The sequence below is a fragment of the Xiphophorus couchianus genome, chromosome 16 (genome assembly GCF_001444195.1).
Source record: "Xiphophorus couchianus chromosome 16, X_couchianus-1.0, whole genome shotgun sequence".
NCBI lineage: Eukaryota > Metazoa > Chordata > Actinopteri > Cyprinodontiformes > Poeciliidae > Xiphophorus > Xiphophorus couchianus.
In genome coordinates this window covers 4,155,785-4,173,701 of record NC_040243.1, presented here as the reverse complement: position 1 = coordinate 4,173,701, position 17,917 = coordinate 4,155,785, and the positions used below count along the sequence as shown (strand labels likewise).

The 17,917-nt window shown below is 35.7% G+C and overlaps 3 protein-coding genes across 3 annotated transcripts; all 3 read left to right on the top strand.

The window, feature by feature from the left end:
• The first annotated feature begins 220 nt into the window (after positions 1–220).
• LOC114160234 (uncharacterized) lies at positions 221–6,924 on the top strand. The gene is made up of 12 exons (XM_028042714.1): positions 221–413; positions 1,959–2,160; positions 2,258–2,290; positions 2,386–2,504; positions 3,300–3,408; positions 4,050–4,082; positions 4,171–4,203; positions 4,294–4,527; positions 5,700–5,803; positions 5,898–6,063; positions 6,161–6,216; positions 6,712–6,924. Exons 1-11 carry the CDS (start codon positions 349–351, stop codon positions 6,203–6,205), a joined length of 1,143 nt encoding a protein of 380 aa, XP_027898515.1. The 5' UTR covers positions 221–348; the 3' UTR covers positions 6,206–6,216; positions 6,712–6,924.
• Positions 6,925–7,874: 950 nt separating this feature from the next.
• On the top strand, positions 7,875–13,043 carry elob (elongin B). Its single transcript, XM_028042552.1, has 4 exons — positions 7,875–8,022; positions 9,568–9,702; positions 10,612–10,720; positions 11,931–13,043. The coding sequence occupies exons 1-4, from the start codon at positions 8,020–8,022 to the stop codon at positions 12,041–12,043; spliced, it is 360 nt and encodes a 119-aa protein (XP_027898353.1). The 5' UTR covers positions 7,875–8,019; the 3' UTR covers positions 12,044–13,043.
• Positions 13,044–13,223: 180 nt separating this feature from the next.
• On the top strand, positions 13,224–17,905 carry LOC114160120 (protein ALP1-like). Its single transcript, XM_028042550.1, has 3 exons — positions 13,224–13,951; positions 14,791–15,022; positions 17,100–17,905. Exons 1-3 carry the CDS (start codon positions 13,637–13,639, stop codon positions 17,831–17,833), a joined length of 1,281 nt encoding a protein of 426 aa, XP_027898351.1. The 5' UTR covers positions 13,224–13,636; the 3' UTR covers positions 17,834–17,905.
• The last annotated feature ends 12 nt before the right edge of the window (positions 17,906–17,917 follow it).

Here is a 17,917-nt window from a genome sequence, read left to right as displayed (position 1 = left end):
ACCCCAATAACATCCTGTTGTAAAGTTTTAGGTTTACGTACCAACATCCGTTAGGCTAAAAAAAAGTAACCAGTTGAATTTAAGGAACTTTTTAATTTGGGGTATCAATTAATTTAAACTATAAATTCCCCCTGAAATTAGTAGTAGAATTTTCCGAAAAACATTAAAAATATTTCACGTTTTTTTTTTTTTTTTTTGACGACGACGACGTTAAGATAGAGCTATTATTTTGAAAATACGAACCGGATGTTGCGTATTCTTTATCGCTAACGTTTATCTTTTTCTGTAAACGTCGGAATTCTAAAAACATTACGTTTTCTTCGAACATTAACTTTATGGTGTAAAAACATGGGAAGGTATAAATGTGCTTACAACTGCGAGACCTCGACAGACCCGGATGTTAAGTTCTTTAAGTGAGTTCTTTACGAACACGTAAATAAATAGCAGGTAGCTAGCTTAGAGATGTAATGCTAGTTAATAATAACAATAATAATATGTAGCATTAAATAATTTGTTCTAGAAGTTGTTTTCCTACGTTATATTAATGTGCAAAATCGAGACAACATCTGAGTTGAGGTAAAAAAAAAAAAAAATTTTAGGGTTTTAAGTGGAGTGTTGTTGAGTTTTGAGTGAAAAGAAAGCGGCTAATGTCTTCAGAAAATCCTTTTTAGTTCGAGTCCAGACCAACAGGCATGAAATGTGCAAAAATAAAACTACTTTAACACTGAAACTGCCCCTTCCTGAACTTTCGCAAATCGAACAAAGGTTTTAGAAATATCAAATTTAGTTTTAAGTATTTTGCTATTTGTTTGGAGTAATCTATTCCAGGTTAGAAGAGTCTAAATATTGTAGTTTTTAAACTGGACTAGTTCTAATGTGATTCAGATGCAAAAAAAGTATATTTTTATAAAAACAAGTGACAGTAATATGGATCTTTAGTTGACAAATAAAATAAATGTTTCATAAATCACAAACTAGATTTGAATAATTCTTCTCAAACCCCACAGTTTGTCATGGCAGGTTCTGGTTGTTGTTAAGGGGATTTTTCTTTCTTACTATCCCCACATACATGCTCATTATGTGGGATTGCTGCATTCTGCTTGGCGTCTTTAGATAGAAAACATTTTAAACCAATCTGAATAATAATCTGAACTTGGTAAATTGTCTGATAACTAGGATAAACTGGAATTTATGTTGACAGAATTAAAATTACTTGTTTATTGTTGTGAATTGGTGCTTTGTATGTAAACTATATTCAGTTGACTTTATAGATTCTGCTCTTACTGTAGAATAATCTAGTCCAAGTTTGAAGAATTTAAGATAACATTTTCTTTTTTATAAAATGCAAATCATTATTATTAAACATTATTTAAAATAAGTTATTTAAATGTTATTTTCCATGGTAATCTTTCTGATTGGATGCTTTGCTCCTCAAGTTAACTTAGCATTTCTGTCCAGAAAAAGACCAAAGGATCAGTTCTGCTGTGGAAAACACTGCTTGTTACACTTATTTTTAAATCAAGAGAGGATTGTGGTGGAAAATTTTATTTTTAGGTAATATGACAAACATCAGATTGATAAAGTTATATTATCATATTAACACTGTCCTGAGCCGTATGCAACGAAATTTCGTTCTGTATACACCCTGTGCATGCAAAATGACAATAAAGTCAGTCTAAGTCTAAGTCTATATCACTTGATGATAAAATTTTCAACCACAGAATTCCTTGCCAGCTAAAATCAGGAGATATGAGGCTAGCACTTAGGCTAAATGAATGTAATAATTATTGAATAGTGAATAAAAATCAGAAGAAAACATTCTAAAAGTAAGTTTTTATATATTTTGCAGCACTGTCAAAACATTTGGGAACTAGAGACCCATTTCAAAGCTTATTAATACTCAAATTTCCATTAACTATTAGTTATTTTCTGATAAAATGGTCGACATGTTACTGCAGGTTTCCGCTGTACAATCCCAGAAAGCTTAAGAAATGGCTCTCCAACATGAAGTTGAAGGACTGGGCTCCAACTCGCTTCTCTGCGCTTTGCATCAATCATTTCGAGGAGCGGCACATCGACAGATCGAGGAAATGTGTGACTCTTCGAGATGACGCGGTTCCCACCATATTTTCACCTCATGACAAAACTCAGAAAAACAAGGTTTGTGTTCAGATCTCCTAATTTGAATGGACTCATTTAAATATATTTTATATTCTGGCTTTTTGAAAAAATCTCATTACATCACCTTTTTATGCAGGTTTCTTCTGGCAGAGGGCATAGGAGACATAAGGTAAAACCCTAATCAGTTCATTAAATGTTTTTATCCAAAATGTAAATATATAATAACACTGGGCGCTCATTTGCTTCTTTGCGATATGAATTCAGCCTAATGTAAGTGCTAAGTCTTCGGAGAAAGAGTCAGCTTCATCCGCAACATCTCCTGTCGCAACAAACGGCAACGTTAAAAACAAAGAACTCAACCAGAGAGACGAACAGCAAACAGGGTAGGTAACCCTATTAAACCTCAAAACGTTAATCAATAATGCATCAACCTTCCAGGTGAATCAACTGAAAAAGGAGAAGAATATTGGTTTGTTGAAGACTGATGTGATTTTTTTTTATAATTTTGATTTTTAAAAAATCAGAATTTCTAAAAATTCAGTTCAGTTCAGTTTTCTTGTATATTTCCAAATTTAAACAAGTTTTCAAAACCGATTCAGGTTATGTACAAAATTTTGTCAGTTGACTGAAGTCGTATCTTAAATTCAAGGTAATTTACATTACAGCTGAAATAATTAGTCTATTATTCAAATAATAATTTAGTAATTGATTAATCGTTAACTGGAGTTATAGATTCTGAAAAGGGCCTTTTGTTGAAAGGTTGACATGTTCAGAGCAGTAATTAAGACAAAATTGCAAAAAAATATATATATATTTTGCAATTAGGATAAAATAAAAGGTTAATCTCTAAATATATTCTACACAAAACTCTTCAAGTGGCATTTTTAGCTTCACCTGGTTTGAATTCCATAAAACCAAATCTTCTTTTGCCAATCAATTATTAAACTATTAATATTAAACTATTATCCAATTAGTAACTATTAATTAATCAATACAGTGTAGGACTAGTAGTCAAACATTTGTCCTACGCTGTATCGATGTGAAGTCAAGCAGAAATGGCTGAACTTTTCACGTTAGAAGTACTTTTGTAGCTGCAGATGCATCCATGTTTCTTTCGTTGGTGTATATTTGGATGTTTACCTGTTTAATGTGTTAAACTTTTCTGTATTTATGATCAGAGATAAAGATCATAAAAACACTGAAAAATGGAGAATCATAGTTGATGAGCGGCTGAGGAAGATCGACTCATTTCCACATTTCTTTCATGGAGATTACTGTGTGCCACAGGTAAGTGGGTTAGCAGTTTTCCATCCTGGTTATCGAACAGGTGTATTTTTACCTTCTTTAAAGGGGAACTATGATGCAAAATTCATATTTTGCACGTTTTATATTTCCATTTGAGGCTCGACTGCTTCTAAAAGCAGCCTAAACTTTTTAATAAAGCACCCAGCATTTTAGTTTTTTTTGGCAAAAAGTTAATATTTTTAGTGTCTCGAAAATTAATCCTTTCAAAAACCTTCCGAATATCGAGTCACATTCAACAGGCATTGAATGTGACAGTAGGGTTTCCGTTACTTAGCAACCCTACTGGAAATCCTCCCGTCACCAAGCAACCCAAGCTGAGCTCCAATACATTTGGTAGCTGGTTTTACTGCAGTATTCGCTACAATGGCTACTGGAAAAGACAAGTGCTTTGTTAATGATTTATCATGCAGACACCATATGCTGCATTCTTGTTAGATGCGTAAAAGGTTTAATTTCTGCTTTTCAAAGATGCATCTGTAAACGATGAGTTTACACTAACCTGCTCAAGAAAGCATTATAGGTCACCTTTGATAATGTTGTGATATGATGGTGGGTTTAAGTCCTGTATGATCATCTAATATATTTTTTCATGTCCAATTTTTATCTTTTTCACAAATCAACAGAATATCCAATGGGCTCCAGATGATGATTTCAGTGTAAGTAGCAGCAAATATTTAAAAATAAGATTTTGTGTTGTACAAATAGTGTATAATTGTAACTATTCTATTGAAATAATTTCTACAGAGAGAGTATGAAGACTCTGACAATGTTATAGAGGTATTCTCAGTTTCATAATTACTAAAAAGTTGGCCAGAAATTCAAACGAACAGTTGTTATTTCCGATACTACTGGATGTTATGGTTCCAGGTGAAAGGGGCGTGGCAGTGGCTGGGACTGGACGTCAGGGGGCCGTTGCCGCAGACGCTGAATGGACACAGGTACATTTTAACGCTGACAGACTTCTACTCCAGGTGGGTGGAGGCCGTCCCCATGCAGTCCTGCCTCCCGTCCGCCGTGGCAAAGAACATCGCCGACATCATCGCCCACTTCGGGTATCCGCTGAGAATCCTCTCCAGGCTGCCCATTGACGTGGTCCACAGAGTGAGTGTGTGTGTTATTAAACTGGTGTGACTGTGGCATGAAGTAGAAAGCTGATAAAGGTAAATTAAGAACGGTTTGTAAAAGTGCAGCTCAGTGAAATAAAAATAGTCTTTACTTATAGAGTAGTTCATTAATTTTGAATTGATTTTAATACAGAAATGTAGCCTTACTGAAAACAATACCAATATATTTTACACTCAGATGTGGACAGTGCACCCAAAAATTATAATCGAGTAAAAGTAAAAAGTAGCCATCTTAAAAAATTACTCAAGTCAGAGTAAAAAGTATTTGGTATAGTCTACTCAAGTACTGAGTAACTGATTAATCATTTAATATTTAAAAATTACATAATCAGACGGACCAAAATATAAAGTTAAACGTGAATGTTGGTATTTTAAGGACCAAAATAACAATACTTTATATAAGTAACAAAAAAATAACAAAAAATGTTGTTTTTTTTCCAAATCAGTTTTTCAATTAAAAAAAAACTTATGAAACTTTAACAGAGGCTGCAGGTGTGTCTGTGTGGTGGCTTTTTGGTTATAACATGTTTGTTTTTCATTCAGTGGGTAGAAAATCCAGACATTTTCCTCAAGTAAGAGTAGAAATACTTCATCTTAAAATTACTCAGGCGTAGTAAAAGTACTCCTAAAAGTATATATTTTTTCTTTTAAAAAATTACTCAAGTATGTGTAATTGAGTAAAAATAACTAGTTTCTATTCAACTCTGCTTACAGTACATATACTCTACTCATGATAAAGCTCCTTTTGCATGAATTATTGTTTCAATGCCAATTTATATAAATTTTTAGATGTTGTCAGTGGTTCCCCCAAAACTTTCCTTAGACCAAGCCAGTAAAAATTTTAGAGGGGCACAGCTAAAAAAAAATAATTCTATTTTTAATTTTGCAAATTGATGTATTTGCTTATTGGGTTGTACATCTATGTCTTGATTGAACAAGATAACTGTACTGTACTCTGACCTGAATATGATTGTTTGGAGTGGGATGGCCAATGTTTTTCACGAGGGACCATGGCACCCCTCTGCCACCTCTTGGGGTCGCCACTGAATGACTTAATTTAATTGTGATACTAGTTTTCCTTACAATCTGATATAATATTGGCTTATCAAACTGTTTTCTCACATTGTGTCTTTTTTTTAACTTTACTAGATTAATCTTGGGCTGAAAGATCACCTAAAGGACACAACTGCTCTCGTGGTTTATCATCAGCAGACAGGCTGTGTGGATTTAATCACACCGCAGCTGATTGACAGGTACAACATACTTTGAAACTTACATAGATTACTGTTAATAAAATCAAGTGAATCAATTCCCAATTAAGATCTAACATTTCTGCTCCTCTAACAGGATGGTCAGTGATCTAACAGAGGAGCATGCAGCTGATTGGGATGTTTACTTACCTGCCAAAGTTTTCGGTCTGTGCTTCAAACAGCATTCAGTAACTAAGGAGAGACCTTTTTCTTTGTTGTGCTGCAGCGGACGTGAGGCAATTAAATCCCCCAGAGGCCTGGATGTAAGATATGAACATTTCAGCTTAACTACATTTGTAATATTTCATTATATGTTTGATAATATCAAATTTCCTTTTTGATTCTTTGTTGTTTACTTAGTATGTTAATGCCAAGATCCAAGACAGCGCATTTGTGGTTACATAGAAGTTAATTTGGTAAGTTTTTGTTTTTCGGTTTCTTCATTGAATGCACGTCTTCATTTATGTAAAATAAAGTTAAGGAATTTCAATCCAAATCGTAAAGATTCATTGAGTGATTTTAAAGCTGTTTTTATCCTTCCATTTGGGTTTCTACTGCTTCTAAAAACAGCCCCAGCACTTTAAAAAAAACACCCCGCCATGTTTAGTCAGTATGTTAATGTGTTTTGTTGTTTGAAAAATGAGCCATTTCAGAAACTTCCGGAATGTAACTGTCCGTTACCTAGCAACCCCAGTTAAGCCAGCCCGTTACCTAGCAACCGAAGAATTCCAGCTCAAACTAAAAGAGCTCACTCTGAACTGAACTAAAATAAAATCTTATTTAAGAATTGTTTTGTGTAAAAAATGTAATGAACATGTTTTGTGTAGCCTATAAACCCATCCTAGCCGGTGTATCACCTCTAGGGATATCTAACTGTAATCTTTTAAGTTCTTCTAACTTTTTTTTCCCAGGTCATTTGAATCATGGTCTCATTCCCAAACCAGCGAACAGGAATGAGGTTTTCTGTGTGAAAATGTCACATTCCTGATGGACTGATCAAGATTAGTCTTTATTTGCTGGACAGAAACTGCAGTTGAGGATCTACCAGGAATTTTCTTCGTTTTGATATTTAATCCTATTTATTTATTTTGGACATTAGAAATAAACATTTTTGATTTCTTGCATTTTTTATTTCTGGAGATTTTGATTTCAGTTGTTGATGGCATGTTGCAATGTGTCATGGTTCCATTTTAAATATCACAGCATTTTGTGTATAATTGTGAAGTGGTATAAAAGTAACACATCGTTTTCTGATTTTATTCCAAATAAAACAGTTAACATGTGGAAGAACGTTCTCTGGTTTAATAAAACTAAAATTTCACTTTTTAGCCTGATCTTATTAACCAAGATCTATATCACTGATTGGTGGGACGTACTAATAATGGGGAGGGGGGGGCAGAGAAAGACTAAACTTAATCTGAGTCAATATTGCCATTGGAAGATTCACCAATTGCTAATTGCATTGTCACGATTTTCTAATATTGTGCTGCACCTTTATGTAACTTAAAATCCCATTAAAATATCTTAAGGTTTATAAGTTACATTTTAATTTGAACCATGATTTTCAACTTTGTCACTGTGGGTATCCGAAATGCTGGATTTAGATTAGTGGGAAATAACTCATCTATTGAAAAGGTTTAAGGCCAACAAAAAAAAAAAAAATTATTCTGACCTCTTTTTCTCAGAAATCTGACCTTTTTTTTTTTTTTTTTTAGAAAAAAGACAAAATTCTGGGAATTTTTTTTCCAGATTTTATTTCTGGAAACATATTTTTTATAACAACCAATCTCCTCAAAACAGGAAAAGAACTTTTTTTTTATCTGAAAAAACAGAGAAAAAGAAATTCTGAAAAAATTAAGAAGCAAACAAAAAACAGACTTCTCCCTAAAAAAAAAAGACAGATTTCTGTAAAAATTCAGACTTTTGTCTGTTTTATTCATATGCTTTTTATTTTTTAGATTTTGCTTTTAAAAAACATGGAAAAAAATAGAGGGGAAAACCTTAAAAATGTCTTACTTTCTCAACAAGAAAAACCCTCAGAATTTTGATAACCCTAAATTGATCAGAAGCAATGACGTCAGCAGGCAGTGCACATTGTTACCATCTACAATACCGCCATCTTCTGGTAGACGTCCGGTATTACACCTAACTGTGACATCACGGCTGTCGTTGTGCAGAGTGGAGGTTTTTTTTTTTTAGTGTGCAGCCAACCGCAAGAAATGGTGAGTGTGGAAAACCGATTCAGTTCACAGTGTGTAACGCCCTATATATTCGCTAAACCGTACTTGTTTTAGTCATCAAACCCTTCTCTGAGCGGTTAACGGTTTGTTTATCTGCGGTTCAGACACGTTTAACATCGTACCTCCATCTGAAAGCCGATGTCTTTGTTCAGCTAACCCGTGCTAACAGCGGCTAGCTTCCGCTAAATAACGTCAACACACCAGCTGTACTGAGCTGATTATAGTTGTCTGGTTTAAAGTAAACTCGGCGACAGTTTGTTCTGACAAGGAACAGGTCGCCCAACTATGATGTACTTATAATGTCCAGTTAAACAAGAAACGTATTTTTAATTTATTTGCCAAATTAGGACGAGGAAGCTAAGTAGCTCGGCTAACATTAACGGCTGTTTATGTTGAAGTGGTGCTGAGAATCTAATTCCAAGAGATTATTTAAGGCTAGAAGAGCTCAAACATTGTGTGTGTTTATTACCTGGTAGTTTAGGATAATAGAGACGTGAAGTAAAACTTAATATTTGGTTAACTAGCATAGGGTGACACTATCGCAGCTAAACAGTTTGATCGTGATAAACCCAACAGAAGAACGGTTCCTTGTTGATTAAAGGGGGATTTCACTGCTCGAATGATCGATAGACCATCTTTGATCAACTCCAGTTCGAATTTTACGTCGCTTAAATTGGTAAAACTTGAACAGAAACATTTCACATTGAGCAAGTATTCCTAAAAGTACAGTTTTTATATCTGCGAATTGTTCAACTTTTGTAAGAATAAGACATAGGTATAGGCATGACAATAAATCGAGATTAATTGAAAATAGTTTAGTTTTTTAAATGGACCTAACATAACTAAAGTAATTGAAAAAAGTGTTAATTTTAAAACTTTTTTGGCAGTTAAGCCGTGTTAGATAGGGCACACATCAAAAACCGTAGCTTTTAACATCACTCAACGATTAATAAAGTATTTTTAAATTAATTGAATTGAATTGACCTGGACTGAAATATTCAGAATCCATTGTAGATTCTCTGAAACACAGTTTGAAACATGTTTAAAAAATTACCCACAAAAAAAGAAGATTTCAATCCATATTTTTAATAGAACATATACCACTGGACCTACAATCTGTGTAGAACAATTTGTTCCAGGTGTGACTTGGCTGGTAACCTAAACTGTTCTACATTCACAAAAGAGCACTGAAAAATATTTCTAAAACATATTTTGTAGAGTAAAGGTTGACTTTTAAAGAATTTGTAATAAATATAAAGTTATCGGGTTTAGGTTTTATCTGCCGCTCAGTCACTATTGGGAGTTCAAAACTCTATTTTTGTGTTTTGACACTTTGATGTAAAGTTTCACAAATTGATATAAAGCTTTGTGTCACAGTAAGAAATGTAGATAATTATTTCCGATTAATTTTACTGAATAAATTACCAATCTTACTAGTGTTTCATGTTGTGAAGTGTTCAAAATAATTTTTAGTTTTAGATAAAATCTCTTTTGTCTAACTTCTGCTTTACTTTGCTCCGTTTTTAGGATGTGTTTTTAATGATCCGACGCAACAAGACAACCATCTTCACAGATGCCAAAGAGTCGACCACAGTTTATGAACTGAAGCGCATTGTTGAAGGCATTTTAAAGAGGCCACCTGAAGATCAAATACTTTTCAAGGTGAAATATTATCCTTAAAAACACCCATATTACATCTGTTGATGTGAATATTAAGGTATGTTTATTAGTTTTAGCAGCAGTTATAAAACAGGATGGGCTGCTGTCCAATGGCGTTTAAAAAATCTGCACATGCCAATGTTTATTTTTGTTATGAATTAAAATCTAGCATTTTTCCCCTGTAATTGATTCCCCTTTTTATCATTATTTTTTGAAATGTCTTTCTCATTTTATATGAGAAGCAAAACTTCTCAATAGAATGAGAATAATTTTACATGTAAATCTGTGAATAATTTTAGATGTAACTGTATAGACTTTACCCTGAAACTGGTGACTTTTACTTGCATAAATATACACGGCGGGTTCAGAGTTAGTAAGATATAAACATAACTTTCAGATTAAATGTCATACTGAACGTTTCATTCTTTTGTATGAATAAGAACGATTGAAAGGCGAAAAATATTTAGTTTTTTGTTGGTGAAGATGAAGAGAAAAGCAATCAAAAATCAAATCAAACATATATATTTTGCATTGTTGTTGACAGCCAGTGAATTCTTCTAAATTTCCTCCAATTATGTCAGGTGGGTAGCTTTACAACGTTATTACTAAAGTGTTTGAGGAAAATGTGCTGAAATGACCAAATCTACAACACCAATTACAAGAGCAGATGTCAGTGAACATGTCTGAAAGAGTCATAAACTGGAGGGGGCGAAAAAGACAAGAAACGGGAAGCGTGCAAAAGCTGTAAAAATGCAAACAGGGAACTGTGTGGGATGTTCTTACCAGAAGTATTCAGTCTCAAGAAAAACAATCAGCTTCCTTTAACTGGTGGATAGTGTTCCATTTAAAATGTTTGAAAGGATTTAATGCAGTTTTTATTAACTGGATTGTTTTTGCTCTTGTGTCCTTCAGGATGATGTTGTGCTTGGTGACAGTCAGACTCTTGGAAATTGTGGCTTCACAAATCAAACGGCCCGACCTCAGGCTCCCGCCACAGTGGGGTTAGCACTTCGTCTCAGCGGTGAGTCGCTCTCTCTGATTGGAAACTTTCGCTCATTTTTCACTCTGAGCTACAGCTGGAATATTTGGTTTTTGAGGATTTAAATTTTTGGAAAAGCTAGATTTTTTTTTCACCAATACTAAGGGCAAGGGGCTTCCTTAGTTTAGATTGGCGGCCATCTTGTTTGATAAGTGTGTTTTACAGTTTCTATTTATTTGAACTTTGAATTCAGGTCAACTCTATGGCAAAATATTAGGCCCAGGCTACCATTTTATTTTAATTAGGAGAATAAAGTCAAATTTTATTAGAACTCCGACACAAAATATTAAAACGAAGTATGCTGTGATGATATACTTTGGGACAAGTTTTCTGATAAATAGTTTTTCTTTTAACACATAAGCATCAAGTTATTACCAGTAGCAGAAATTTGAAATGATTTAGCAAACAAGTACATTTCAAAGAAAACCACATGGATTGATCTTTACCACTTTTTTTCTCATTAAAACGACTTTTTCTCTTAATTTTGACTTGTTTTTCTGGTAAAATGTGTTTTTGTTCTGCTAATATTGTAGTTATTTTCTCACAATTAAAGAAAAATTATTGTAGCCTGACTATAAAACTCTGTCATACAACTCAAAGAAGAGTTACACTGCAAAAACACTTACTTAGTTTTACTAAGTATTTATGGTCTAGGTTTTGGTTCAGATACCTCAGCACACTGGAAGACGAAACTGACTTGCAGGTAACTTTTCAACGAGATTAAGGAGGTTGTTTTAAGTGAAGAATTATTGAATAAAGATTAGAAAGTATTGGTTCCACTGGCAGATTATTTAATTTCTAACATATTAAATGTTAGATTTTACCTATGTTAAAATCTAACATTCTAATATGTTAGATGTAAGATTTTAACTACTAAAAAATTAGTAGATAAAAACTTAACTAACTTAGATACCAGCTGTAGAAATAAGCTGAAAAGTTGTAAGTTTGTTTTGTCTTCTTTCAACTGCACTAGAAAAATACCTAATAAGATTTTGTCACTTTCTGACATCTCTGACGTTTTCCGGCATTTATTTTTTTAGAATAAAGAAAGTGAGAAAAATAGATTAAAATCTGATCTGTTATGAAAGAAATCTGATTTTATATTTAAGCCTTTCAGGTTCGTCTGCAGGTGATTTTTTTTTTTACATATTTATTTTTTTTCCTCACTTTCCGTCTCCGTTTCCTCTCCCAGATGATTCATTTGAGCCGCTGAGCATCGAGTCGTTCTCCACTCCGCCGGAGCTTCCTGACGTCATGAAGCCTCAGGACTCTGGAAGCACAGCCAACGAGCAGGCGGTGCAGTGAAGAACGGAGCCATAAAACAACAACCGGTCCACAGATCGGGGCGGAGGGAGGGCATCGGGTGGGGTCCAATTCTGGGATGCGAAGCCTCGCCGAATGACATTTTCCTGACAACAATTCTCAAACGAGGCATAAATAATTAGAGATTCCCCTTAAATTTAAGGGGAGATTAAAGTGGTTTATTTGTGTTGAAATTAACGAGGGCATGTTAGAAAAAGTTTCACAAGATACCCTGCAGAGAAACCTGACGGACCTGTCACAACACTGTCGGCCATCTTGGGATTAGTGACGGCTGAAGCCAAGAATCGTACCTCTTATTTAATGAATTCTAGACTATTTAGAGGAAGGTGAAAGCTGCCTTGCTCACAATCTTTGTTTTGCTGGCTAAAGAGTTTTAATTGATTAAGTGTGGCTTTTTTTTTTAGTGTTTTGTGTTTGCGTGTTTCTTTATTAAACTGAAAGTAGTTTTTTGTTTTGTTGGGGGGTTTTTTGTCTTTTGCCTGGATGTTTTGCAACCATAAAAAGAGAGTGTATGAATTTCTAAGTTACCGTTTGTATTTCAAAACTTCTGAACAACACTCAAATAAAAAGAGATCCACTGGTTTTTATTACTCTTTACCAATCAGTAGTTAATGTTTTCATCAGAAACTACTGAAACTGAACTCATTTATTGATGAACTGTTGTTTTACTGTCAAACCTTTGGAGATTTTAAACATTTTAGATACATAAAACATCTTGAATGGCCATCATATCACTCCACTGTAGTTTACTAATAGCTGCAGTTTCCCCTAAATTTAGCTAATATATTTGCAGAGCCAAACCTCAGATTAAATCGATGGTCCTTTTTTTATCTCAAAGAAAGGAAATCTGACCCTTGAGGAGCGGAATGAAACCGTTTTAGCACATTTTGTTAGCATGTTTGCAAATTCAGGCTGTTAAAACAGGTGGACATTACCAGAGTTGCACTTGTAACTGATTTAACATTAAAACAATTGTTTTTCATCTCTCTGCAGTGTGGTATTTTGATTTGCAATAAGTAATGGGTCAATTGTGAGCTAAAAAATAATCTGGGTAATCAAGCATGCAAACTTTATGCAGAAAGACACCAAACTGGGATTTGAACCAAGAACCTTCTGCCGGTAAGGTAACAATAACTGCATTTCCATTACAAATGTGTGCAAATATTTGTTTTTATTGCGTTAATGTAGAAAATATACAACTTTGCAATTGCGGTGCTACCATTTAATAAATAAAATTCAAATCACACGTGAAAAAGCTTGTTCACGTGATAAGTCGCTAAAGGTCATGGCAAGCCACGGATGTTTTGCAGCCATATTACTCCGTATCAGGTGTGACGTCGGCATCTCATTCAGGCTGCACACTGTCGAAAAAAGCCCCCAAAACGTCATCCTACTACTTTCTGTTGTGGTTTCGTTTGTCGTTTTTCAGCGCTCCTTTAAAAATTTCCGACAGTCCGTGAAGGCATCAAACATTAGCTTAGTAGTTAGCATACTTCCGCTCGATAAAATGGATCTCTTCGTTGTTTTTGCGCTGTTCTGATAACCGAACCGGGTTCTGTTTCTCCATGAGCTCAGATGGATTTTAGGCAGCATGTTTTATCTGCGGGCCGAGCGGTTCTAGACATGATGGAGCGGGAATGGGAGCCCCTGTCAGCCGGGGAGCTGGAGCTCCGGCTGGACCAGGCGGTGGAGGAGATCCTGGAGTCCGAGCTGGTGGGGAGACTCGAAGCGCAGCCGCCTTCTCCCGCCGTTTACCTGCGGTTACTGCGGGGCAACCCGAGCCCTGGACCCCGGGGTTCACCCACAGCGGCCGGGTTGACTGGTCCGACCGAGAAGGGAGCGACAGCATCCGAGAACCAGCAAGAAACAGCGGACAGTGAAGCAGTCACGGTGATTATAAAATTCAGCTCTCTGTCTTATATTTTACATGGAGGCAGGTAGTCCCAGTTATATTTTCCTTAACTTTTTTTTTTGTGAAAAAATTTACTTTTAGGGGTATTTTCACTTTTTTTTGAGTAACTTTATTATGAAGCATCGCTACTCTTATTTGAGTAAAATTTCTGGATTTTATAATTTCACTTAACGACGAACAAACTTTTTAACCAAAAATTAACCAGACAAACACCTGCAATTTTTGTTAAAGTTTTATAAGTTTTTATTGACAGAAACTGATTTGGAAAAATGTCCCTTTGCCAGATTTAGTTTTTTTTTTAAATTTGTATGAATTATCGTCATTTTCGTCCTTAAAATACCAAAATTGCAACTTAATTTTATATTTTAGTCGTCTGAATGTGTAATTTTTAAGTACTAAATGATTGTTAATCTGAAATATTTTTTTACCCTTTCTTGAGTAATTTCTTGGATGGCTACATTTTACTTTTACTTGAGAAAAAATATGTTGAAGTAGTGCTATTCTTACTTGAGTACAATTTTTGGCTATTCTACCGTCCTCTGATTTTATATAAATACACTGCAAAAACACTAAATTATACCAAGTAACTTAGTCGAGTTTTTGGTGCAAATATCTTAGTGCACTTGAAATAAAACAAAACTAACTAATGTCTTTAGATTTAAACTTATATATATGATTTTTAACCTTGAATTTACCTCCGATTTGCAGCAAATTGGATGAAATACACATTTTATCTAGAATATAGTGGATAAATTTCATCTGACGCTTTACAAAGTCCGCTGAATATCTAACACAGTTACATTTATTTTGTTTCCAGTACATTTCAAAGCTGCTTCAAGGCTCCACATCCGGGGCTCGACTGGCTGGACGCGCTCGCTTGTCTCTGTCCCACACTGTCCTCCTGTCTCTGTCCCTGCTGTCTGAACGGGTCACCTACCGCTCCGTGTCCCGCCGCTTCCAGCTGGAGAAAGGAAACATCCACAGGATCTTCTTCTCTTTCTGTGAGCGGATCAGCACGCTAACGGACGAGCAAATCAGATGGCCGCTTGGTACGTTCCTAGGGCTGACACAATTAACTGAATATTGAAAGAGTCGTCAATTAATCAATTAATCGTTAACTGGAGTATACAGACTCAACAAAAAGGCCATTTGCCAGACTTTCAACAGAAACTAAACCAAAATTGTACAAATCATGTATTTTACAAAGCAAACAACAAAAAATGTTTCCATTTTTAAATATGTTGTACCCAGAACTCCTCATGTTGCAGTTTTAGCTTCACCCGATTCAAATTCTGTTAAATAAAATGTCCTTTTATGCACCTTTTGCTGTCCAGTTATTAAACAATTCATCAACAGATCAAGCTGAGGACTGAGTTTTTCATGTTGTTGTTGGTAGTACTTTTTTTTTTAGCTCCAGATGCATCTTAGGCAATAAAATATTTATTTTCTTATTTGAAAAAAAGAATAGAAGTACTTATTTCTATTTTTTAAGTATTTCTAATATTGTACTTAAATTGGGCTTAAATGAAAAATCTGCAAAAGAATGTGCCAAATTTTATATATACAGAAATATGTATGTACATACATACATACATACACAATATTTTGTGATGAATTGATTATTGAAATAGACATCAGCGAATTTAGTAATCGATTAATCATCAACTGGATAAAAATATATCTGACACAACTTCTATATTAGCATAACTTATATCAGAGGTGTGACCAAGTCACTGTGTTGCAAGTCTCAAGTAAGTCTCAAGTCTCTGTCCTCAAGTCCGAGTCAAGTCTCAAGTAAAGACAGGCAAAAGTCGAGTCAAGTCTCAAGTCAGGAACCTTTAATTTCAAGTCATTTCGAGTCGTTTTTATTTTATATTTTTTTTATAATTTGCAATTATACATAAAATTCCAATAATAGACCATTTGTTCGTTTTAAAATATGTATTTATCTCAAATGATAGAACATGTGTAGCTGAACACAAAGTATAAAGAACATTTTTAAATTGGACCACTTTATTGCCCAGTTCTGTTAAACTTGATATTCAATAAAAAGAGGAAAATGCTGACATTTCCACAGCACAATACAAAGAACCAGAACAGCAGTTTTTTCCTCTTTTCTCTGACCTGTCAAAACAATATATTGTCAATATAATTTCCCAACGTAGATGTCTTCAAATACACCAACCATCCTTAGATGATACTAGACCCGGCTCATCATCATGATGGGACAGAGAGACTCTGTTCCCTGTGTTCAGGTCCAGAATCTGCTTTCTGTTCCGGAGCCCCGCTCACTATCCACCGGCTTCCTGAGCTAACACGGTGCACATTATTTGTGGAGGCATTTGAAGGACCGGATTTATGGTAAATAATCACCAATTTAACCCGGAGTACACATGCTAACACGAAGTTAGCTAAAGTCAGCTATCTTACAGCAAAAGAAAAGCGCCACCTACCGATCTTTGTGAAGCTTCAAATGCCGGACAAAGTTGGACGTCGTGGCATCTCCATCCGATATTCTCTTCTTGCATGTTTTACAAGTTGCAGTTCGTTTTTTAGTCGAAAGTTCATAACCTATGTAGCCAAAAGAAATTACTCGCGGAAGCATATTCGAGCGGTTATTTCGTATTTCGTTCCCTGAGCTCTGTAGCTTTGCCGCGTTTTTTTAAACGTCCAAATCCTGTTAATTTGATTGGTTGTGCTGCAGCTACGTACACATACATACATAAGGAGAGAGGAAAACCGTAGTGACGGTCTGCGCATATTGATACGGAATGAGTGAAATTAATTAATGACGCCACTTTATAAATAATGTGTTTTAAATTTTAAGACTTTGAGTAAAAAGTATCAAATCTTTTCAAGTAAACAGCTTCAAGTCGAGTCAAGTCCCAAGTCAATGGCATGAAAGTCAAAGTCAAGTCCGAGTCTTTGAGCATTTTTTCAAGTCAAGTCTCAAGTCGTGATTTTAACGACTCGAGTCTGACTCGAGTCCAAGTCATGTGACTCGAGTCCCCACCTCTGACTTATATACATAACTATGTGTAATAAAACTAAGATAAAAATACATTTTATTGTAAATTTTTGGATGATGTTGGAGCATCAATGTTTTAATAACCATGTGTTTTCCAGGAGAAGAGGCTGCAGAGGCACTTTTCCCATTTTCCGGTCTGGTGGTGGATAATCAGGAGGATGAAGGCCGTAGTCTTCCTCGGGTCCTGGGAGTTTTGGGACACACACAGATTCCCATCCGCCTGCCTGCAGGAAAACATGACCTGGAGAGGCTGGGACCTGCGGAGAAGAGGATCAAGATGGCGGCCCATCCGGACCGCTGGTTACACCTGGAGCTGGTCTGCAGCCGTCGAGGTCAGTTCCTGCACTGCAGAGTCAGCAGCGGCTCCGATTCGGACCGCGGCCGGATACTGACAGACCGACTCAAACAGAACCCTCAGCTGATGCCACCCGGTTCCTGCCTTGTAGCCAGAACCGGATACCCTCTATCGGCACGGATTCTCACCCCTTACACCGGAAGCTGCGGACCAAAACAGGAAGTCTTCAACCGAACCTTGGCGGAACATTGTCGGATCCTGGATTGGGCCGTCGGCAGTCTGAAGGCCAGATTTAAACGGCTCAGCTATCTGGACATCGGAAACTACGACCGGGCCAGAACCGTCGTTTTGACCGCCTGCGTGTTGCACAACGTGTTCCTGCGGATGGGACAAGAACTTCGACTGGATTCTGAAATGGAGAATATCCGATCCGCAGAGGAAGAGGAGAAGGACGGGGAGGAAGATGAGGAGGGAGTTCAGAGACGGGATGCTGCTGCCGATTTGTTGTTGAGGAACATTAACTCTGGAATCACGTGACAGAATATAAACTGTAACAAATAAGGCTGCGCAACACGGCTTCAAAATAAAATGTCCGATTTTTCCATAACACATCCGTTTTTC